General features: G+C 43.4%; 1 protein-coding gene and 1 pseudogene across 1 annotated transcript in view; both read right to left on the bottom strand.

The window, feature by feature from the left end:
- Nucleotides 1–6,417: 6,417 nt before the first annotated feature.
- LOC104677901 lies at nucleotides 6,418–6,972 on the bottom strand (annotated as a pseudogene).
- Nucleotides 6,973–19,828: 12,856 nt separating this feature from the next.
- The window catches only part of RAB10 (RAB10, member RAS oncogene family), a 109,501-nt gene continuing 106,069 nt past the window's right edge, over nucleotides 19,829–23,260 (bottom strand). The window contains exon 6 of the mRNA XM_010383020.2: nucleotides 19,829–22,332. Within this exon, the coding sequence (XP_010381322.1) occupies nucleotides 22,249–22,332 (84 nt within the window). The 3' untranslated portion in view covers nucleotides 19,829–22,248. The remainder of the gene's footprint in view (nucleotides 22,333–23,260) is intronic.

The following is a 23,260-nucleotide window of genomic DNA, read 5'->3' as shown; positions in this document are numbered from 1 at the left end:
TCAAGTGATCCACCTGCTTTGGCCTCCCCAAGAGTTGGGATTACAGATGGGAGCCACCACGCCCAGCCAGTCAGTGGAATCTTATTAAGTCTAATTGTTACATTAGGTAGCTAGTCAGGTATGAGCAGGGCAGGAGAGGGCTCCCCACCAACACATAACACATACACCAGGAGTGTTGGGAGACCATCAGGTGATTGTCAGGAGGTTGTTAACTGTTTTTCTTTTTCTTTTTTTTTTTTTTTTGACACAGAGTTTTGCTCTGTCACCCAGGCTGGAGTGCAATGGCATGATCTCGTCTCACTAAAACCTCTGCCTCCTGGGTTCAAGCGACTTTCCTGCCCCAGCCTCCCAAGTAGCTGGAACTACAGGCCTACACCACCAAGCCCGGCTAATTTTTGCATTTTTAGTAGAGATGGTGGGAGGAGGTGTCACTATGTTGGCCAGGCTGGTCTCGAACTCCTGGCCTCAGCTGATCTGCCCTTCTCAGCCTCCCAAAGTGCTGGGATTACAGGCATGAGCCACTGTTCCCGGCCAACTGTTTCGCTAAAGTAATAATTGGTCACAGCTGGTGCCGTTTCTCTAAAGTAATAATTGGTCATAGCTGGTGCCGGAGAAGGACCGTTTCCTAATAGATAGAAAATACCTGAAACTGATCAGCAGCTTCCCAGTAAGATCTCAGGAGCGGGGAGAAGTTATAATGCAGGATCCCGGAAGCATGCCAATACATAAAGCCCCAAGTCCAGAGGTCAAGCTGCACACTTGGTTTCTCAGGTCACCCCCCTTGGCCCTCTTCCAAGTTGTACTTTCCTTTTTTTTTTCCTTTCCTTCCTTTCCTTACTGTTCTAAAGCTTTTTAATAAACTTCCACTCCTGCTCTGAAATGTGCCTCTATCTCTTCTGCCTTATGCCCCTCAGTTGAATTCTTTCTTCCAAGGAGGCAAGAATTGAGGTTGCCGCAGATCTGTACAGATTCGCTGTGGGTAACTCCAGGTAACTCAGGTATCTTCCATCACTAACAAAACTGCTTAACTTGCTAATGAACTATTGATTAAATTATGTAGCACTATTTTTTAAAATCGAGGTAACATTCACATAAATTTACATTCATTCATCATTTAAAAATGTACAATTCAGGCTGAGCTCAGTGGCTCACACCTGTGATCTCAACACTTTGAGACAGGAGGCTGAGATAGGAGGATTGCTTGAGGCCAGGAGTTTCAGACCAGGCTGGACAATATAGCAAGACTTTCTTTCTACAAAAAATAGAAAAATTAGCCAGGCTTGGTGGTACATACCTGTAGTCCCAGCTACCAGGGAGGCTGAGGCAGGAGGATCACTTGAGCCCAAGAGTTCGAAGTTACAGTGAGTTATGATCAAGCCACTTCACTCCACCCTGGGCAAAAGGAAGAGACCCTGTCTCTGAAAAAAAAAAAAAAAAAAAAAAAAAAAAAGATACAATTCAGTGGCATTTAGTACATTTGCAATGTTGTGCAATCATCCTCACTAGTTCCAGGATATTTTCATCACCCAAAAGGAAATTCTGTGCCCATTAAGCAGTCACTCCCCATTTCCATCCTCAGCCCTGGCAACCACTAATCTGCCTCCTGTCTCTATAGATATACCTCTTCTGGCTATTTCATATGATGGAATCACATAACATGTGGCCTTTTGTGTCTGGCTTCACTTATTTACCATAATGTTTTTCCGTGTTCATCTATACTGTAGTGTGTATCAATACTACGTTACTTTTCATGACTGAATACTGTTCTGAAGTATGGATATACCATATGTGTTATCCTTTCAGCAGTTGATGGACAGTTGGCTTGTTCTACCTTCTGACTATTGTGAATAGTGCTGTTATGAACATTCCTGTACAAGGTTTGTTTAAATACCTGTTTTCAGTTCTTCTGGGTCAATACCTAGGAGTGAAACTGCTGGGTTGTTTGGTAATTCCGTGTTAGACTTACTGAGGAACCATCAAACTGTTTTCCACAGTAGCTGAACAATTTCACATTCCCATCAGCAGCGTATGAGGGTTCCAGTTTCTCCGTATCGCCATCAACACTTGTTGTCTTCTGGTTTTTAATTTACAGTTTGCCTGTTTGTTGGTTTGGTTTTGTTATAGCCATTCTAATGGGAGTGAAGTGGTCCCTCACTGTCATTTTGGTTTGCATTTCCTCAATGACCAATGATATGGAACATCTTTTCATGCACTTTTTGGCCCTTTGTCTATCTTCCTTGGAAATGTCTATTTAAAACTTTTGCCTTGTGTTTTGTTCTTTGTCTTTTTAAAATGTTTAAAATTTTTTCTTTGTCAATTTTTAAAAATTGTGGGCCCATTGTGGTGGTTCACGCCTGTAATCCCAGCACTTTGCTCAGGACTTCGAGACCAGCCTGGGCAACATGGCGAAACCCTGTCTCTACTAAAAATACAAAAATTAGCTGGGCGTGGTGGCGGGCACCTGTTATTCCAGATACTCGGGATGCTGAGGCAGGAGAATCACTTGAACTCAGGAGGCAGAGATTGCAGTGAACCGAGATCGTGCCACAGAACTCCAGCCTGGGCAGCAGAGCAAACTCTGTCTCAAATAAATAAATAGTAAAATAAAAATTGTTGTGAAAAGTACACAATTTTAACCTCTTAATTTATTTTTGTTTTTAAATTTTATTTTAGAGGGGACAGGGTCTTGCTCTGTCACTCAGGTTAGAGTGCAGTGGCGTGAGCATGGCTCACTTCAGCCTCAACCTCCTGGGGTCAAGCAATCCTCCTGCCTTAGTCTCTCGTACAGGTATGTGCCACCACAGCTAGCTAAATTTTTTTTTGGAGAAACAGAGTCTCACTGTGTTGCCCAGGCTGATCTCTAACTCCTGGCTCAAGCAATCCTCCTGCCTCAGCCTCCCAAAGTGCTGGGATTATAGGCATGAGCCACTGTGCCTAGCCTACCCTCTTAATTTTTAAGTGTACAGTACAGTATTATTATTAAATGCATATTGTTGTACAACAGATATCCAGAACTTTTCCATCTTGTATGACTGAAACTCTGTGCCCATTGAACAACTCCCCATTCCCTCCTCCTCCAGCCCCTGGCCACCATTCTGCTTTTGATTTTGAGTTTCATTACTTTATATGCCTCATATAAGTGGAACATGCAATATTTGTCTTTTTTTTTTTTTTATACAGAGTCTCCCTCTGTTGCCCAGGCTGGTGTGCAATGGCGCAATCTCAGCTCACTGCAACCTTCACCTCCTAGGTTCAAGCGATTCTCCTAGCTGGGATTACAGGCATGTACCATCATGCCTGGCTAATTTTTTGTATTTAGTGGAGATGGAGTTTCACCATGTTGGTCAGTCTGGTCTTGAACTCCTGATCTCAGGTGATCCATCCGCCTCAGCCTTCCAAATTGTTGGGATTACAGGTGTGAGCCACTTCACCCGGCTGGTAATTTCTTTATAATCCTAGTTTGTAGGGGTTTTTTTTGTTTTTTAAATCATGAAAGGGTGTTGAATTTTGTCAAGTGCTTTTTCTGCATCCCAGGGCTAAATCCCACTTGGTCATGATGTATGACCTTTTTGTGTGCTGTTGAATTCAGTTTGCTAAGATTTTGTTGCAGATTTTTGCATCAATATTCATTGAGGATATTGGTCTGTAGTTTTCTCATAGGATCCTTGTCTGCCTTTGGTATCAGGATGATGCTGGCCTAATAAAATGAGGTTGAAAATGTTCATTTCTTTTTATTTATTTATTTATTTTTTTGGCGGAGTTTGAGAATTGTTGTTAATTCTACTTAAATGTTTTGTAGAATTCTCCAGTGAGGCCATCCAGTCCAGGGCTTTTCTGTTTTGGGAGGTTTTTGATTACTGATTCTATGTCCTTACTACTTAGAGTTCTGTTCAGATTTTCTATTTCTTCATTATTTAGTCATGCTGCTTATATGTTTCTAGGGATTTGTCCATTTCTTCTATGTTTTCCAGTTTGTTGACATGTAATTATTCATCATAGTCTCTTTAATCCTTTTCATTTCTGTGGCATCATTTTTGATGTCTCCTTTCATTTCTAATTTTAGTTATTATTTCAGTCTTCTTTTTTTTCTTAATCTAGCCAAGGGTTTGTCTTTTGCTGTTATTTTCAAAAAACCAACTCTTAGTTTTGTTAATTTTTTTCTATTGTCTCTCTATTCTCTATTGTGTTTATTTCCACTTCAATCTGTACCATTTCTCTCCCTCTCTGTTAACTTTGGGTTTAATGTGTTCTTTTTCTAGTTCATTGAAGTGTAAAATTAAATTGCTGATTTGAGATCTTTTTTCATTTTTAAATATAGGCATTTACAACTATAAATTTCCCTGTTTGCACTGCTTTTGCTGTGTCCCATAAGTTTTAGTATGTTGCATTTTAGTTTTTATTTATCTCAAAGAATTTTCTAATTTCACCTGCAATTTCTTCTTTGACTCATTAGTTATTTCCACATATGTTATGTAATTTTCACATACTTACACATTTTCCAGTTTTCTTTCTGTTACTGATTTCTACTTTCTATTGTGGTCAGAGAAGATACTTTTTATGATTTTAATCTTTTCAAACTTATTGGGACCCGTTTAGTGTAATCCTATTTTATAAATGTCCATAGTCTCTTCTGGTTTTTCTTTATGTGAACATTTAATATTATATTATTGGGAAATTAAATGTTAATAAAACATTTAGTCAGTTCTGAAAAAGAAATTATAAACTCTAATCAGTTGTATATAATATACTTTTGTATGGTGCAGGGTAAAGTTCCATATCCAGTGACAATATAGTACATGGACTTTTTTAAATTTTATTTTAAACAAGGTCTCACTCTGTCACCCAGGCTGGAGTGCAGTGGTATGATCATAGGCCACTGTCGCTTCAAACTCCTGGGATCAAGTGATCCTTCCACTTCAACCTCCCTAGTAGCTGAGACTACAGGCAAGCACCACCATGCCCAGCTAATTCTTTAATTTTTTTATTTTTTTATTTTTATTTTTATTTTTTTGAGGTAGAGTCTCACTCTGTTACCCAGGCTGGACTGCAGCGGTGCAGTCTCGGCTCATTGCAACCTCTGCCTCCTGGGTTCAAGTGATTCTCCTGCCTCACCCTCCCAAGTAGCTGGGATTACAAGTGTGCACACCATGCTCTGCTAATTGTTGTATTTTTAGTGGTGATGGGGTTTCACCGTGTTGGCCATGCTGGTCTCAAACTCCTGACCTCAAGTAATCCACATGCCTCAGCCTCCAAAAGTGCTGGGATTACAGGCATGAGTCACTGCACCTGGCCAGTATTTTTTATTTTTTTATTTTTAAACCAAAAAACAATTTTTAAACCATTTATTTTTAAACCAAAAAATTTTTTTCATTTAAAAAAAGTATTTATTCACTTTAACCCGGGAGGTAGAGGTTGCAGTGAGCCAAGATCTGGCCACTGCACTCCAGCCTGGGTGACAGAGTGAGACTCTATCTCAAAACTAAAAATAAAATAATAAAATAAGATAATAACATAAAAATAAAAATAAAAATAAAAAAGTATTTAAGGCCAGGCGTAGTAGCTCATGCCTGTAATTCCAGCACTTTGGGAGGCCAAGGTGGGTGAGGATCACTTGAGGTCAGGAGTTCAAGACAAGCCTGGCCAACATGGTGAAACACCATCTCTACTAAAAATATAGAAATTAGCCAGTCGTGGTGGCTGGCACCTGTAATTCCAGCTACTCCGGAGGCTGAGTCAGGAGAATAGCTTGAACCTGGGAGGTAGAGGTTGCAGCGAGCCAAGATCAGACCATTGCACTCCAGCCTGGGTGACAGAGCAAGATCTGGTCTCCAAAAAAAAAAAAAAAAAAAAAAAAAGTATTTAGAACACATAAAACACGGCAACATTTATTCTTTTTTCTCATTTCTTGGTATGGGATCTGTTGGTGGCTCCTCCACTGTTGGCTGTCAAGCCAGTGTTATTATCACTGGTTCCTTCTCTGCCATACGATCGACCCCTCCTACCTACTCTCCTTGTCCTCAGGAGTAGACGTGCCTTCTTCACTGTTCTGTCAGCTCTTCTTCAGAGTGTGTCTCCTCTGTCTCCATTGGAAGGTTCTTGTCGTCTTTCTTTTCCTCACCTTTGCTGCCCGCCTGCTCTTCCTCAAGCACCATGGGACCTCAGGCACTCTGGGAGGCCGAGGCAGGCGGATCATAAGGTCAGGACCAGCCTGGCCAACATCGTGAAACCCCATCTCTACCAAAGATACAAAAAAATTAGCCTGGCGTGGTGGTGCGTGCCTGTAATCCCAGCTACTTGGGAGGTCGAGGCAGTAGAATTGCTTGAACCCAGGAGGCGGAGGGTGCAGTGAGCTGAGGTTGCAGTGAGCTGAGATCATGTCACTGCACTCCAGCCTGGGCGACAGAGCGAGACTCTGTCTCAAAAAAAAAAATTTTTTTTCAAAGAAAAGCTATTGTCACATTCATCTGGATCTTCAGCAAACCAAATGCTCACATCAGGTTCTCGTCTCTCCATGCAAGACTGTCTGTGTCCACTTTCTTCCTCTAAAGCAGCTTCTGCATGACTTTTTGCATTTATGTAAGCAAGGTTCGTGTGGAATTAGAGGCCTTCATAGATTCATTGTACTCTATCTTTTTTGCTTTGTATTTGTTTATTCTTATTTCTCTTCATCAGTGAGATCGCCCCACATGCCACCAATAATCTTGCCAATCTCTCACAACTTTAGGTCAGGGTTGGAAGCCTTTACTTGGCTCCAGACCTTTCTGCTGCACCTCATGTAGAGCAACAGCGGCTTATCTGGTGGCTTTGGGAGTTTTGGAATCATAATACCGAAGGACGCTATGACCCAGCTGTCGGTGCCTGGGTTGCCTCCCAGCCTGTAGTTGTTGTAGGTGAGATGATTGTATGGATTGTACCCCACAGACCCTGGTGTCCTGGGCATGGAGTTGGGGCATAAGATGGTCTCTTTGACATTTTGGAAGATTAAGTTCTCAGTTCCTTAAGAATGAATCTGAGACATCACGGGCAGAAAAGGTACCCAAAACCCCGGCTTCACTTCCCTTTATCCCATGCATGCCCCACCCTTCCAATTTTTTAATTTTTTGTAGAGATGGGGCTTCACCGTTGCCTCAGCTGGTCTCGAACTGGGCTCAAGTGATCCTCCCACTTCAGCCTCCCAAAGTGCTGGATTATAGGCGCCAGCCACAGCCCAGCCCACTTCCTGTATTATGTCCTGAAGTGGTTTTTTTGTTTGTTTATTTTTTACTACAAATAGCCCCTTCACTTTCAGGACTCAGACAAGCACCTTTGGGACACTGGGAATCCCTCCATGACCCTAAGAAAATGCTGCAAAAATGTTGGTTTTATTCTCCTCTCTTCACTGTAGATTTCCCAGTAGGAAGTAGGGGCACGAGAGATCAGGTTTATTCATTGAACAAATAGCATCGTCCATGCGGTGGGTGCTGTTCTAGGTGCTGAAGACAGAGCCATGAATAAGACAGAAAGAGCCCCTGCCCACTTGGAGCTTCTATCCTAGCAGAGACAGGCAATAAACAAATGAACAGTAAAGTTTAATATGTCAGATGGTGGTAAGAGCTGTGGGGGAAAAAAGAAAGCCAAGTGAAAAGGATAGCAAATTCAGGACTGGGAGAGGTGTTGTTCCTACCCTATGTAGTGAGCCCAGGGAAGGTCTCAGTGACAAGGGGACATTTGAGCAGAGACCACAAAGAGGTGCCTGTAATCCCAGCACTTCAGGAAGCCAAGGTGGGTGGATCACCTGAGCTCAGGAGTTTGAGACCAGCCTGGCCAACATGGTGAAACCCCATCTCTACCAAAAAACACAAAAATTAGCCGGACATGGTGGCATGCACCTGTAGTTCCAGCTACTCAGGAGGCTGAGGCAGGAGAATTGCTTGAACCCGGAAGGCAGAGGTTGCAATGAACTGAAATCACGCCACTGCACTCCAGCCCAGGCATCAGAGCAAGACTTCATCTCAAAAGAAAAAAAAAGAAAAAAAAAAAAAAAAAAAAAAAGGAGCCTGTGGGCAAGGCAGATCTATTAGGGTCTGTATACATAAAGGTGTGTACATACATCTACGGTTTTTTTATACGTCAACAATAGAAACAAAACAAAAATGATTTGTAAGTTACCTGTTTCTCCTTCAGATTATCCTTGCTTTCTTGAGGACTTGATTATGCTTTCAAAATTATATTGATGTTGTATTTCTAAGATATCTGTAGTGGGGGAGGGGCGCTCAGGTGCTCAGGCTAGCTGGTCTGCTTTAGCACCTGGCTTAAAGCACAAATGGGAAGCTTGATCAACTCTCCTTCATGCATTCATCCACTCACTCATCTAAATATATATATATATACGCACACACATATATATACGCACACATATATACACACACACTTATATTGAGATAGGGTCTGCACTCTGTTGCTCAGGCTGGAGTGCAGTGGTGTGATCATGGCTCACTGCAGCCTCGACCTCCAGACTCAAGTGATCCTCCCACCTCAGCACCTCAAGTAGTTGGGACCACAGGCACGTGGCACCACACCCAGCTAACTTTTTATTTTTTGTAGAGATGGAATCTCCCTATATTGCCTAGGCTGGTCTCAAACTCAGGGGCTCAAGAGATCCTTCTGCTTTGACCTCCGAAAGGCTGGGATTACAGGTGTGAGCCATCATGTCTGGCCTCATTTAACAATATTTCTTGTGCACCTACTATGTGCCAGGAATAGTCAGGCACTGGGGATCCCGTGTGAGACAGGTCAGATTTTATCCTAGCTCTCAGAGAGCTGCTCCCAGCAGATAGAAAGGTTTTGTTTCCGGCCAGGCACAGTGGCTCAAGCCTGTAATCCCAGCACTTTGGGAGGCCGAGACAGGCGGATGACAAGGTCAGGAGATCGAGACCATCCTGGCTAACACAGTGAAACCCCGTCTCTACTAAAAAATACAAAAAACTAGCCGGGCGAGGTGGCGGGCACCTGTAGTCTCAGCTACTCAGGAGGCTGAGGCAGGAGAATGGCGTAAACCCGGGAGGCGGAGCTTGCAGTGAGCTGAGATCCGGCCACTGCACTCCAGCCTGGGTGACAGAGCGAGACTCCGTCTCAAAAAAAAAAAAAAAAAAAGAAAGGTTTTGTTTCTTATGCTCATGATTTTGCACTGTCCCTCAGCTATGTCACCCACCCATCAATATTCTTTTTCCCACTGGTTTTCCTGGAGACTGTCTTCCTGCTCAACTCTGGATAGGTTGCTCCCAAGTCCAACTACATAGCCCCCTCAGGACTGGCCCACACTTGAGTCCCTGTTTTCTGAGTCTCGGGCCTTTCTTTTCCTTGGTGTACTCTTTCCTTTTGCTGGAGTAGATTCCTGAGAAGGAGAGCAAGGGAAGAAAAAAAATCACCTGTTTGCATATCTGAATATGTCATTTATTTTGCTTTTACATTTGACAAGAAAGTTCCTTTTGTATTTTTGTATTTTCTCTCTGATAATTACTTTATGTCTTAGTCTGTTTTGTGTTGCTATGACAGAATATCATAGACTGACTAATCTATAAAGAACAGAAATTTATTTCCTCCACTTTTTTTTTTTTTTTTTAAATGAGATGGACTCTCGCTCTGTCGCCCAGGCTGGATTGCAGTGGCGTGATCTTGGCTCACTGCAAGCTCTGCCTCCTGGATTCAAGCGATTCTTCTGCCTCAGCCTCCCGAGTAGCCTCCCGAGTAGCTGGGACTATAGGTACGTGACACAACGTCCAGCTAATTTTTGTATTTTTAGTAGAGACGGGGCTTCACTATGTTGGCCAGGCTGGTCTCAAACTCCTGTCCTCAAGTGATCTGCCTGCCTGGGCCTCCCAAAGTGCTGGGATTACAGGCGGGAGCCACCTCGCCTGGCCTATTCTTCTCTTGAATCATTTTATTTCAGTGGATAGTTTTTATTTTGGAGATCATTTTCTCATTATTTGTTCTCTTTTGTAGCATCCTATTCTTGATTTATGGATTCCATGTCATTCAAAAATATCACTTAAAGTGAGTTTGGGGTTTTTCTTTGGTTTTCCTTACCTTTTTTCCCCTGAAGTTTCCTTTTTCTGTTTGTTAGTTGTTTTACTGTCTCTTTTATGTCAACATGAAGAACTGAATATGTGACTGAATCTGGGTGTCAGGTATGTGGATTGTTATTTTTATTTATTTATGTATTTTTATTATTATTATCTTTTTGAGACAGAGTCACGCTCTGTCGCCCAGGCTGGAGTGCAGTGGCGCAATCTCAGCTCACAGCAACCTCCACCTTCCGGATTCAAGCAATTCTCCTACCTCAGTTTCCTGAGTGGCTGGGATTATAGGCGTGTGCAACCACGCCCGGCTATTTTTTCCTGTAGATTGTTATTAATTTTCCTATACTTTCCTTTATATTGACTGATTCCATATATATGATTTTGATAGATTATTAATTTTCCTATACTTTTATTTATATTGACTGATTTCGTATATACGGTTTTGGTTGATTGGAAACTTTATATGTGTTCATATATCCTCATAACTGGAGGAATCTGCAATGAGGGGCCTTTTTGTTGGTGAACTTCCATGTGACTTCCTAATCTTCTGCCTGGGTACATGTATTTGGCTGCTAAAATTCTGGGAAAGGGAAGGAAGAATGAAGGAAAGAAGCTTAGGAGCCCATCATTCAAGACAAGCGTCCACTTCATTCCTTGTTTTTGATGCTATGACTCACTTCTACCTCTCTCTGGGCCTGGTGGCCTCAAGTCTGGAGCCTCTATAGCTTCATTTCTGCAAATAATAAACCTCAAGGAGGGGTGACAGCAACTCCTGGCTGTGAGGGGTGGGAAGGGACACTTGGGATCTGTTATTTCCTTGCCCCATTTTTAGCCCATTGCCATATGCCTGACTTGTCCATGGTACCTGGTACCTGTAAATCCTGGAACTCTTGGGATCCCATTAGAGAAAATATGCCCACTTCTTACTGGCATCCCCCTTTGAAAACACTGAGGTTGTAACTTATGCTCCATGTCAGTTAGCTGTTTTCCATCTTCCATGTTTTAAAGACTAATATTTGCATACATAAAAATTTTAATTCTCACTTGCTGATGTCTCTTGCTCCCTAATTTTTATCTTTGTTGGTTTATACTTTTAAAATTCCATGTCTGCCATGCTGGTGGGGGTAGGGAGGAGAGATCATTTAATTTTGTGTGGCTATATTACCCTAAAATCTTGATGGGCTTCTGAGAAATCTCTCATGGCACACTGAAGAAATGCAGTTTCCAGGATTGGTCACACGGTGGCGTAGCGACCCTACGTTTAATTTATAGTTTCTCCATGCAAGCCCCACTGCCAGCCCCACAAGAGTTGGGGTATTGGAGTCCTGGCTAATCTAGCAAGGCGGACTACAGAACTGTAGAATATTCCACTGGACTGAGTGTCAGAAGGCTTTCTAGTCCATCTTCAGATTAGGAGACTGATGCGCTACCGGCTGCGCTAAGAGGGCTCGTTCTAGTCCATCTCCTTTAGGGACAAGGAAATGATTCACAGGAGTCAACTAATTTATCCAATACCCGGAAGCAGTAAGAATAGATTTGAACTTTAAAGTTGTTTAAATTTTTTTTTTTTTTTTTTAGGCGCATTCTTGCTCTGTCACCTAGACTGGAGTGCAGCAGCATGATCTCGGCTCACCGCAACCTCCACCTCCCGGGTTCAAGTGATTCTCCTGCCTCAGCCTCTGGAGTAGCTGGGATTACAGGCACGCATTCCCACGCCTGGCTAATTTTTGTATTTTTAGTAGAGATGGGGTTTCACCATGTTGGTCAGGCTGGTCTCAGACTCCTGACATTGTGATCCTCCCACTTCAGCCTCCCAAAGTGCTGAGATCACAGGCATGAGCTACAAGTCCCTGCCTTTTTTCTTTTCTTTTCTTTTTTTTTTTTGAGCCGGTCTTGCTCTGTTGCCCAGGCTGGAGTGCAGTGACATGATCTCAGCCACTAAAACCTCTCTTGGGTTTAAGCGATTCTCCTGCCTCAGCCTCCCAAGTAGCTGGCATTACAGGCACGTACCATCACGCCAGGCTAATTTTTATATTTTTAGTAGACACAGGGTTTCGCCATGTTGGCCAGGCTGGTCTCAAACTCCTGACCTCAAGTGATCCGCCAGCCTCGGCCTCCCAGTTGCTGGGATTACAGGCATGAGCTACCGTGCCCAGCCTAAAAGTTATAACTGAAGTTGCCTTTAAATCAAGATGGAACTGTGAATGTGTGGAAATGGGGGTGGGGAAAAGGAGGCCAGTGCATCCCCTGCTTGAATGTGGTGGGAGAGGGAAGCTGAAGGGACATCACTGATTCACTCCCTGCATGTTCTGAGCACCTGCTGTAGGCAATGAGATCAGTGAAGATATAAAGAGGACTGGAGTCCCTGCCCACCCCTCGCTCACAATCCATTAAAGAGATAAGCCAGTTAACTGCAACCAAGGAAGTAGGCAATAAATGCCCAGTGAAAAAGCAGGCCAAATGTGTTTCTCTCGGGATTTAGAAGGGAGAGGCAACTTCTCTGCTCAGAAGTGGGGAATATACCTGCTGGTGAGATTTGGGCTGGCCTTGGGAGAATAGCACAGGGCTACCTTTCTCAAATTGTAATTTGTGTGAGACCCCCCCTGGGGCTCTTGTGTAATCGTAGATGCAAACTGTGCAGAGCAGCTGCAGTTCTCAGAAGCTCCCAGGGGATTCCAATGCAGGTGATCTGAAGAACATACTTTGAGCAGCAAGGGTGTGGGAACTGGCTCATGAACTTGGCTGCACACAGGAATCACATAGGAAGTTAAAAGCGAATAAAAAGCCACTATCATCCCAGGAATTCTGGGGTGCAACCTTGGCATTAGTTTGTGTATTGTGTAACGACAGGGTCTCACTATACCTCCAGGCTGGTTTTGAACCCCTGGCCTCAAGCAGTCCTCCCATCTTGGCTTCCCAAAGTGCTGGGACTCCAGGCATAAGCCACTGCATAGAGCCAGCGCTGGTTTTTTTTTTTTTTTTTTTTTTTTTTGAGACGGAGTTTTGCTCTTGTTGCCCAGGCTCGAGTGCAATGGTGCGATCTCCGGCTCACTGCAACCTCTGCCTCCCGGGTTCAAGCAATTCTCCTGCCTCAGCCTCCCGAGTAGCTAGGATTACAGGCATGTGCCACCACACCCGGCTAATTTTGTATTTTTAGTAGAGACAGAGTTTCTCCGTGTTGGTCAGGGTGGTCTTGAACTCCCGATCTCAGGTGATCCGCCCTCCTCAGCCTCCCAAAGTGCTGGGATTACAGGCGTGAGCCACTATGCCCGGCGTGCTGGTATTTTTAAAAGCACTCACCTAAAGTGCAGTAAAGTTTGTACACCACTGGCGTAGTAGATATTTGTCACTCTTTTTGTGCATCCAGTTACCTAAATCCCCCATCTTAGAGTCAGAGGCCACCTCCCACTATTGAAGCTAAAAACAAGAGATTCTCGCTTTTCCCCACTTTCCTGGCACTTGGGGCAGGGGCATGTGTTTTGGGCTTCACCAACCAATAATCACCCAGACTCTGAACCAGAAGCCACTGAAACAAAGCAGAATCCATACAGTGTCCATCCACCTTTGCAGGAATTTGGGCACGGGTGGCAGCCAGTTTTCAGAGGCAGCAGGGACAATTCTTGGGCCATGATGTCTGTGTTGATCAGCAGTGACTACAGGGCCTCAGCAGACCAATTCTTTTAAGTCTAATCCTGAGCCCTGGTCTTGATTCACAACATTTTTTGTTGCCGTTTTGGAGGGCGCACCCAGATCTTGGTGCACAACCTTTTATTTGTTTATTTATTTATTTATTTTTTGAGATGGAGTTTCGCTGTGTCGCCCAGGCTGGAGTGCAGTGGCTGGATCTCAGCTCACTGCAAACTCCGCCTCCTGGGTTTACGCCATTCTCCTGCCTCAGCCTCCTGAGTAGCTGGGACTACAGGCGCCCGCCACCTCGCCCGGCTAGTTTTTTGTATTTTTTTTAGTAGAGATGGGGTTTCACCGTGTTAGCCAGGATGGTCTCGATCTCCTGACCTCGTGATCCGCCCGTCTCAGCCTCCCAAAGTGCTGGGATTACAGGCTTGAGCCACCGCGCCCGGCCCGTGCACAGCCTTTAAGAATGATTCTATGGTCTTAGAGACTAGGAGTTACCCAATATAATAATAGACACACACATTCACAGCCCTTTAGGGTTAAACTTATAATACAATTTTTTTTTTTCCCCTAGACGGAAGTCTCACTTTGTCAACCAGGCTGGAGTGTGGAGTGGAGTGCACTGGTGTGATCTTGGCTTACTACAGCCTCAACCTCCAGGGCTCAACTGATCCTCCCACCTCGGTCTCCCAGGTAGCTGAGACTACAGGTGCACACCACCATGCCTGGCTAATTTTTGTTATTTTTTGTAGAGACAGATTTTCGTCATGTTGCCCAGGCTGGTCTTGAACTCCTGAGCTCAGGCAGTCCTCCCACCTTAGCCTCCCAAAGTGCTGGGATTACAGGCGTGAGCCACCACGCCCAGCCCTTATAATACAAATTTTAAAACTTACATATAACAAATGGGTAGATTAATGAATTGTTATAAGGCAAACCCCCTTGCAACCAATATCCATGTGAAAAGGTAAGATTTTGCCATCCTAGGAACCCTCCGTATGCTCCCCCACCAGTCATAACATCCTCCTTCTCTGCTAAGAATATCCCTTCCTGGCCAGGCAAAGCGGCTCATGCCTGTAATCCCAGCACTTTGGGAGGCTGAGTGGGGGGCGGATTACCTGAGGTCAGGAGTTGGAGAGCAGTCTGGGTAACATGGTGAAACCCCGTCTCTGCTAAAAATTAGGCAGGTGTGGTGGTGGGTGCCTGTAATCTCAGCTACTTGGGAGGCTAAAGCACAAGAATCACTTGAACCTGGGAGGCAGAAGTTGCAGCGAGCTGAGATCACGCCATTGCACTCCAGCCTGGGTGACAGGGCAAGACGTGTCTCAAAATAATTAATAATAATAATAATAATAATATTCATATCCTGACTTCTAGGATAATCATTTTCTTAATTTACTTTAGTATATTACCCTGTTCTTTCATAAACACACTATAGTTTAGCTTTGCCTGCTTTTCTCTCTCTACCTATTGAAATTGAATTGTCGAAGAGGCTGAAGCAATTGTCCTGTAAAGTTTACAGTCTGGATTTTGTTGACTGATTTAGTTTAACATGTTCTATCCTCATTTTTCCTATAAATTGGCAGTTGGCTCAAGACTACAGATTGGATCTTTTGATCGGGCATGGCCTCTTCATAAGCATGGTGCTCTTGGTCAGAAGGAACGTAAATGTCTGTTTCGTTGGATCTTTTTGTGATGTTAGTACCCATTGACCATTGCCTAGATCCACGGATTCATCAGAGGTTGTGGGATTATAAGATTCTATCATCTAGTCTTCTTTGTTTTTTTTGGAATACTTCTCTACAGAGAAACTTCATCTTGTTGTCTATTCAGCTACCCAGTGGTACAGTTCATATAAGGAAGGCAGGATTAATTATTGATTCTTTTACTTACCACTAGAGAAGAGCTGTAGGGGAGCGGAGAGCTACTTCCCTGGCATTCTCCAGTAGTGACCAGTTAGGGGTCCCAAAGCACTGGGATTATAAGCGTGAGCCACCACGCCCAGATGGTGTGTGTGTTTGGTATCATGAATTCATGGATTTACACATATTCAATGGGTTCAAACTGTCCCATCTTTAGCCAGAGTGAGCCTCTTCAAGTTGACTCCCAAGCCATCTTGATAACATCCCTAGATTTTGATTTTGAGATCTAATGTAATCAGGTATTTCAGGCCCATTTTACACCTTTCCTGACACAAACTTGCAATCTGCCATTTCAAGAAGCCCTGGTTTCAGAGGAGGGAGGGCGCTCAGTCCCAGCCCAGAGCTTCCAAACAGCCCGCTGGCCTGGCCTCGCGCCCCAGCCGGTGCCTGGGTCCAGCAGCCTGCGCAGCCGCCGGCTCCGCCACACCCCGCACTGAGCTTTAAACGTGACCCCTCGCCTCGCCCTGCCCTATGAAAATGTTGGTGCTTCTTGCTTTCATCGTCGCCTTCCACATCATCTCTGCGGCCTTGCGGTTCATCGCCACCATGGACAATGCCTGGTGGGTAGGAGATGAGTTTTTTGCAGATGTCTGGAGAGCAGGTATCAACAACACGAATTGTACAGTAATCAATGGCAGCTTTGAAGAGTACTCCACAGGCCGGGCGTGGTGGCTCACTCCTGTAATCCCAGCACTTTGGGAGGCCGAGGCGGGCGGATCACGACGTCCGGAGATCCAGACCATCCTGGCCAACATGGTGAAACTCCGTCTCTACTAAAAATGCAAAAATTAGCCGGGCGTGATGGCACGTGTGTGTAATCCCAGCTACTCAGGAGGCTTGAGGCAGGAGAATCGCTTGAACCTGGGATTCGGAGGTTGCATTGAGCCGAGACCGCGCCACAGCACTCCAGCCTGGCGACAGAGCGAGACACCGTCTCAAAAGAAGAAAAAAGAAAAAAAAAAAAAAAGAGTACCCCACTCCGCGGCCTGGCGCGGTGGCTCATGCCTTGTAATCCCAGCACTTTGGGAGGCCGAGGCGGGCGGTTTACCTGAGGTCGGGAGTTTGACACCAGCCTCACCAATATGGAGAAACCCCGTCTCTACTAAAAATACAAAATTAGCTGGGCGTAGGGGCACACGCCTGTAATCCCAGTTACTCGGGAGGCTGAGGCAGGAGAATCGTTTGAACCTGAGAAGCAGAGGTTGCCTGAGCCAAGATGGCGCCATTGCACTCCAGCCTGGGGCAACAAGAGTGAAACTGGTCTTAAAAAAAAAAAAAAAGAGTACTCCACGCTACAGGTGATCCAGGCCACTATGCTCCTCCACCGTTCTCTGCTGCATCGCCTTCTTCATCTTCCACCTGAGCAGGAAGAGAAGTTTGTCCTAACTTTCATCATCCAGCTAATGTCGTATCTGTGCCTCATGATTGCAGCCTCCATTTATACACACGGGCGCGATAAAAACACAGAATTCTATTGCCTGACCAAAGAAGGCAGCTATGGCTACTCCTACATCCTGGCGTGGGTGGCCTTTGCCTTCACCTTCATCAGTGGCATGATGTACCTGATAACTGAGGAAGCCAAACAGAGCTGGGCTGCTTTTGCTGCAGTACGGAATCCACATTCAGATAACCATTTTGTATATAATCTTTTTTTTTTTTTTTTTTTTTTTTTTTAGGTTTTTCTAGCAAATGAATAGTTTCCTTTAAAAGTTTAAAAAAAAAAGGCCTAGTTTCTTAGAGTGGGACAAGGGAATTTCTTAGAGCCAACTGTAGCACTGTAATAACCTTCAGTTTCTTGTGGGTCCCTCTTGCTCATTTGCTATTGGTAGTGTGCACACCCCTTCCAGTTCCAGCCACTGCTCTCAAGCTGGCTTGCAGCTTTCCAGTACCTGCTGGCTGTCTGGAGCTCCCAGACCAGTCAGATGCCCCATTGCTTCCCTTTGCTTGCTTCTGTGTGAGATGGTGAGGGGTGATATACAGCAAAAACAGTAGTAAATGAAGTATACTTCGAGGGTGTCACTCTTTGTCAGAAGGTGCCAAGGTTGGGTCAAATGGTCACACAACCACTCCAGACTCTTTCTGCTGTCTCTGGCACCTGTTCATTACCCCAGGCCCTCCTGAGAACTTTGAAAAGGTGACCACAGGAGGACAGTGGTGTTGGCCTGGTTTCAAAATCCAACTCCAGCACCAACTGACTGTGCAACCTTAAGCAAGTGACTTAATCTAAGACCATTTCTTCTTGGGTACTAATTCACCAGGACATTGAAGACCTAACCCAAAGCCCCTAGAGCAGTGCCAAAAAAGCACCTAGCAGGCTCGCCAGAAACACCCTCCCCGCTTCCCACACTACCTTTGCCTTCAACCCTGCGTTTCCCTCTGCCATTTTAGCCAGGTCTTACTGACATCTCGATTAACACAACTTCCCATGTGACCTCTAGAACCTTTGTTTCTCCTATTCAAATCCATCTAAACTTGCTTTCCATGAACACACTGCTCTCACTACTCTCAAGAGTTTACCATGACTTCCCAGGGCCTGTCATTTTCTAGTCTCTGTGGTCTCTTCTAACAATGACCTTCTTACATTTGCCCTTGCCAGTGAATCGACATTTCTAAGTACCAATTTATGTCTCTCCTCCCTCAAAAAGCAATCCCAACTATTCCCACCAACTGAACTTGATATATTAGTACAGCAATTAAAATCCAGATTACAATTATTTGGCTCTTGTATATGCTTAACTTGATGAATTACTTTTGTTTTCTAAACTAGACCATCCATTTAAGGGGGAGACCATATCCTATTTCCCTACACCTATCCTTTTTTTTTTTTTTTTTTTTTTGAGACAGTCTTGTTTTGTCGCCCAAGCTGGAGTGCTGTGGCATGATGTTGGCTTACTGCAATGCAACCTCTGCCTTCTGGGTTCAAGCGATTCTCCTCCCTCAGCCTCCCCAATAGCTGGGATTACAGGTGTAGTGCCACCACGCCCGGCTAATTTTTTGTATTTTTAGTAGAGACAGGGTTTCACCATGTTGGCCAGGCTGGTCTCGAACTCCTGACCTCAGGTGATCCACCCGCCTTGGCTTTCCAAAGCACTGGGATTATAAGCGTGAGCCACCATGCCCAGCAAAGGGAGAATTGTAGGTCCAACAAAACAAGTATGTTGGGGGGAAGGAACAGAACATTAAAAACACTTCAAGTGATTCTTAAAATCACTGCATCTGAGAAAAACTCTACATATACTTTCAGCAGGGACAATCTTGTCAACAAATATTTTTATTATTGACTAATAAAGCCTTAATATAGGATCAAACATTTCTCTTCCCTACACATAAAGACAAGGTTGTTGCTATGTATAACAAAAGCAGGAAATACTTGCTGGGATTACAGGCACCTGCCACCACACCCAGCTTTTAGTATTTTCAGTAGAGATAGGGTTTCACCATGCTTGCCAGGCTGGTCTTGAACTCCTGACCTCAGGTGATCCACCCACCTCAGCCTCCCAAAGTGCTGGGATTACAGGCACGAGCCACCGTGCCCGGCCAATACTTTTATTTTTGAGACAAAAGTCTCACTCTGTCGCCCAGGCTGGAGTGCCCTGGTGCGATCTCAGCACACTGCAACCTCCTCCTCCTGGGTTCATGCCATTCTCCTGCCTCAGCCTCCCGAGTAGCTGGGACTACAGGCACCCCCACCATGCCTAATTTTTTTGTATTTTTAGTGGAGATGGGTTTCACCGTGTTAGCCAGGATGGTCTTGATTTCCTGACCTCGTGATCCACCTGCCTCGGCCTCCCAAAGTGCTGGGATTACAGGCGTGAGCCACCGCGCCCGGCCAATACTTTCTTAGTTAAGAGGCCAGCTGCTGCTAAAACAAGGATTTACCCTCCAGCATGAGGAGCCCAGCTTGGTCCCCCTGAGAAATCAGGTGACCTCAGCTGTAGGGCCTCTGGCACATCCAACTAGTAAGCCAGGTGTGATTAGGGTCGTGGCATCTCCTATTTTGGCACAAGGATGATTCCGCTTTAGGATCCCAGAGATAATTCTATTTTTTAAAGTAGTTTCTCAGCATAGACAGTTCTTGAAATTGCCTTTCCAGTTTTCCACAGGTTGACAGTGATTTCCCATTTCTGTCAACTCTTTAATATTTAGTTTGCTAGTCCACATTTTTTTCAGAAGTAATCTTCTAATTTCATAAATAAATGAAAACCAAACGACACAGCTGGAAATCAAGTTTTGTTTTTATATGAACAGAAGCAGACCATCTAGAAATATTTCAGTTTATTTAAATTGTTAAGTAGAATATGAAACCGAATTTGTAGCTAGTACCAGAGGATGGACTTAACTGTTTGGTGTTTAATGAGAACAGCTTCTACACAGGATCCCAAGAGACTTACAGAAAGGGGGCAAAGCCCTAATATTAAGCAAATAAAACTCATGTTTCAAACAGATTATACAAAAATTGATTTATACTTCATTTCCCTTTTTTGATATTTAGAAAGTGCAGATTTAACAAAAGGTAGCCATACCCTTTCTATGTACAATGCCGATTATAATTATGCAAAACTGCCAGTCTGTTATCCAAAAATCCCAGTGTTTAGCTCTCAAACCTTAAGTCATGGAATTGAATAAGCATTAAAGAGGGTTAAAATAGAAAAGCTAATGCCACATTCCAGATAAAGGGAAGCAACAAATACATTAATCTAACAACAGTAGGTTTAACCTAAACTTTTCAAAAAGCTTAACATCATTTCATTATATTTTTAGTGGAAAATTAGGGATTATTTGGCAATGCTGCTTTTTACTAGTAGTAAACAATGATAAAGTCAAGTGTGGAAACAACCTAACAACCAGTGAGGCATATAAAATTGTTTTTAGGGCACTATCTGAAAAATTTGTGGATTTTCATAGCAGATACGTCCCTATGTTGTTTGCTTATGTGAGCCAAGAGGTCATTAAAATGCTATTCACGACACAGAAAGACTTCTCAATGGAAGCTGCTGTCCTAAACTCAGCCTCTGCTAGAAATGAATCATGCTATTCACAATTCTTTCAACAAAGGTATCATCTTAGGATGCCAGCAGCATAGCAAACTTCACTTACCCTATCCTAATGATAAGCAATGAAGCAAAACTAGAAAAAATGCTGTGAAAAAAGGACAGGGTTAGAGACGGCTAGAGATCCTATCGTTACATGAAAAGCCTTTTGTTGTCCTTTTTCCAAACCCATGGTAACACAAGTTTTCCAAAAGGATGTGAAGACAGGACTTAAAATTAATAATATTCTAAAGTATTTCTGAATCTTAAGGTAAAGACAACTTAACACTGAAAGTGTTCTTCAGAGGCCAAATCTCAATACATTTGGCAAACATGTTAATAAAATTCACTCCTCCTTCCTGCTTTTTCTTTTTTAAAAAAACAACCTGTACTAGGCTACCAAGCTGCTAGAGGAGTTGCCAAAATGGAGACTACTCAAATGTAGGTTAAGAGATTTATTCTAGGAAAGTGAATAGGCTATACACCTAATTAGAAAGACAAACCACAACACCCTCCAAACACTAGTGCATGCAGTTAACTCTTCCATTTCATAAGCTCAATGGATAGACAGGAAGGGAACAGAGAGAGGAAGAAAAGCAGAACATAGAAGTAAAACAGCCAGTGAAGGCATCTGGGACACGTTTTAGGGCAGAGAGCAAATGAGGGGGAAGACACCAATTAAATGACATTGGATAGTAGGCAGTTAGAACTTATCTTTCCGTTTACCTAGCAAGTTACATCAGTGCTTTATATTAAACTTGACAAACCTACTAGTTTGTCCCTTTCACTCTTAAATATACCATGAGGTGGTGGGGGAGGGAGAAGCAAATAAAGCAGCATGCAGGGAGACGCAAGGAAAAAGTGGCCAAGGAGAAGAAATGGTGGCAGGAATAGTTTTAAATATCAAGGCCACTTAAAACAAGACTCAGCAAACCAAAGCTATCACTTCTGCATTACCCTTTGTCCTCAATTAACTACTTTGAAAATGACAGCCAAGCAAACCACAAACATTTTAATGGTTTATGTTTGGATGATATGTCTCCTGCACATGCTTCCACCAGAACAAAAAAGGAAAACCAAAGAAGTTCCTTTCCACATAAGGCACAGGACAAAATTAACCCCATTTACATATTCAAGGCGAAAATGAGTGTTTTCCTGGCTTTTGTTTCTTTTGCTATCACATGTCTATAGATTATAGGGACTCAAGCACATTATCCATGACAGAAAATTCCACTGTTGTACAAAATAAAATTGTTAATTCTAACTTTATTCTTATACAATTTGCAGAATAGATTTGAAATGATTGCTATAGGTTTTAATGTTGATAAGAACTGGACTATAATACAACTGAAATGCAGCTGAGCTGAGCAAGTACATTTAAAAATGAAGTCACAGACATGATTTTTCTATACATTTTTTTGTTTGAAGAAAATTATGATAAAGTCAGCAAGCAGTCACAGATGAAAGAACAAATAAAATAGGTGGCTTGGATAGTTAAGATGAGAAACAAAAATATCTGTTCAGAGTTAAAAATGGACAGAGTGGTTTATTTTGCAGCAAGAAGAGAAAACGGGGTGGTGGATGGCAACTGATAGAACAGGAGAATGCTCAGCAGCATTTGCTCTTCCAGCCTGTCACGCCTCCTCCACTGCTGATATCTACATTTTCACTGTTGGGCTCTTTTACAGGGGTCTGCAACAAACACACAAGGAAAATAACTCATGAAAAAACACTGCTATGGATAAAATTAAGTTTCAACAGGAATATTCTCATAAATGTCAATTTATACAACAAAATATAATTACAATCACATGAGGTAGGTTCCCCTCCATGCAAAGTAAAGATCTGGAAGCTTTGTTTTGATCATTTTGCCTGCTTCCTCCAAGCTGTGAAATACTGTAGACATTTCCTGGCATCCCTTTATAAAGCTTCTGAAATCTTCTCTGCTCTAACTCTTAAATAGATTTTGTTATCTTCTAGCCCTGACCTCTGAATATGTTTAGTACTTAAAAGGCATTGGGAAGCAGGTTGTACAAAACCAATGTTAGGTATATGTAACGTCACAGAAATAAAACTGCCCTTTTCTGTTTAGTTATCTGCCTTTTTAAACTAATTTTATTACTGTACGATAGTTTTAAAAAGGCAGTTTCAACTGATTAAGTGAAAAGGAGTGGAGCAAAATGTAGTGATCTAATTCTTGTTAAAAATGGATATAGATGGCTGGGCACACTGCCTCACGCCTGTAAGCCCAGCACTTTTCGGAAGCCAAGGTGGGAGGATCCCTTGAGGCCAGGAGCTAAAACCACCTTGGGCAACATAGTGAGACCCCCATCTGTATAAAACATTTAAAATACTAGCTGGACACAGTGGCTCAAGCCTGTAGTCCCAGCTACTCAGGAGGCTGAGGCAAGAGGATCACTTGAGCCCAGGAGTTCAAGGCTGCAGTGAGCTATGATCACTCCATTGCACTCCAGCCTGCGCAACACAGCAAGAGAGTAAGACTCCTCCCAATTCCCCTAAAAACACAGAAAAACCCCCAAGGAGATATAACAAAATACTAACAGTAGCAACCCTTAGGTGGTAAAATTATGGTTGATTTAATTTTATTCTTAGTATAATT

This window comes from Rhinopithecus roxellana, chromosome 17 (assembly GCF_007565055.1).
Source record: "Rhinopithecus roxellana isolate Shanxi Qingling chromosome 17, ASM756505v1, whole genome shotgun sequence".
Classification (NCBI taxonomy): domain Eukaryota; kingdom Metazoa; phylum Chordata; class Mammalia; order Primates; family Cercopithecidae; genus Rhinopithecus; species Rhinopithecus roxellana.
The sequence above is the reverse complement of the archived record's forward strand: the minus strand, read 5'-3'. Positions and strand labels throughout refer to the sequence as shown.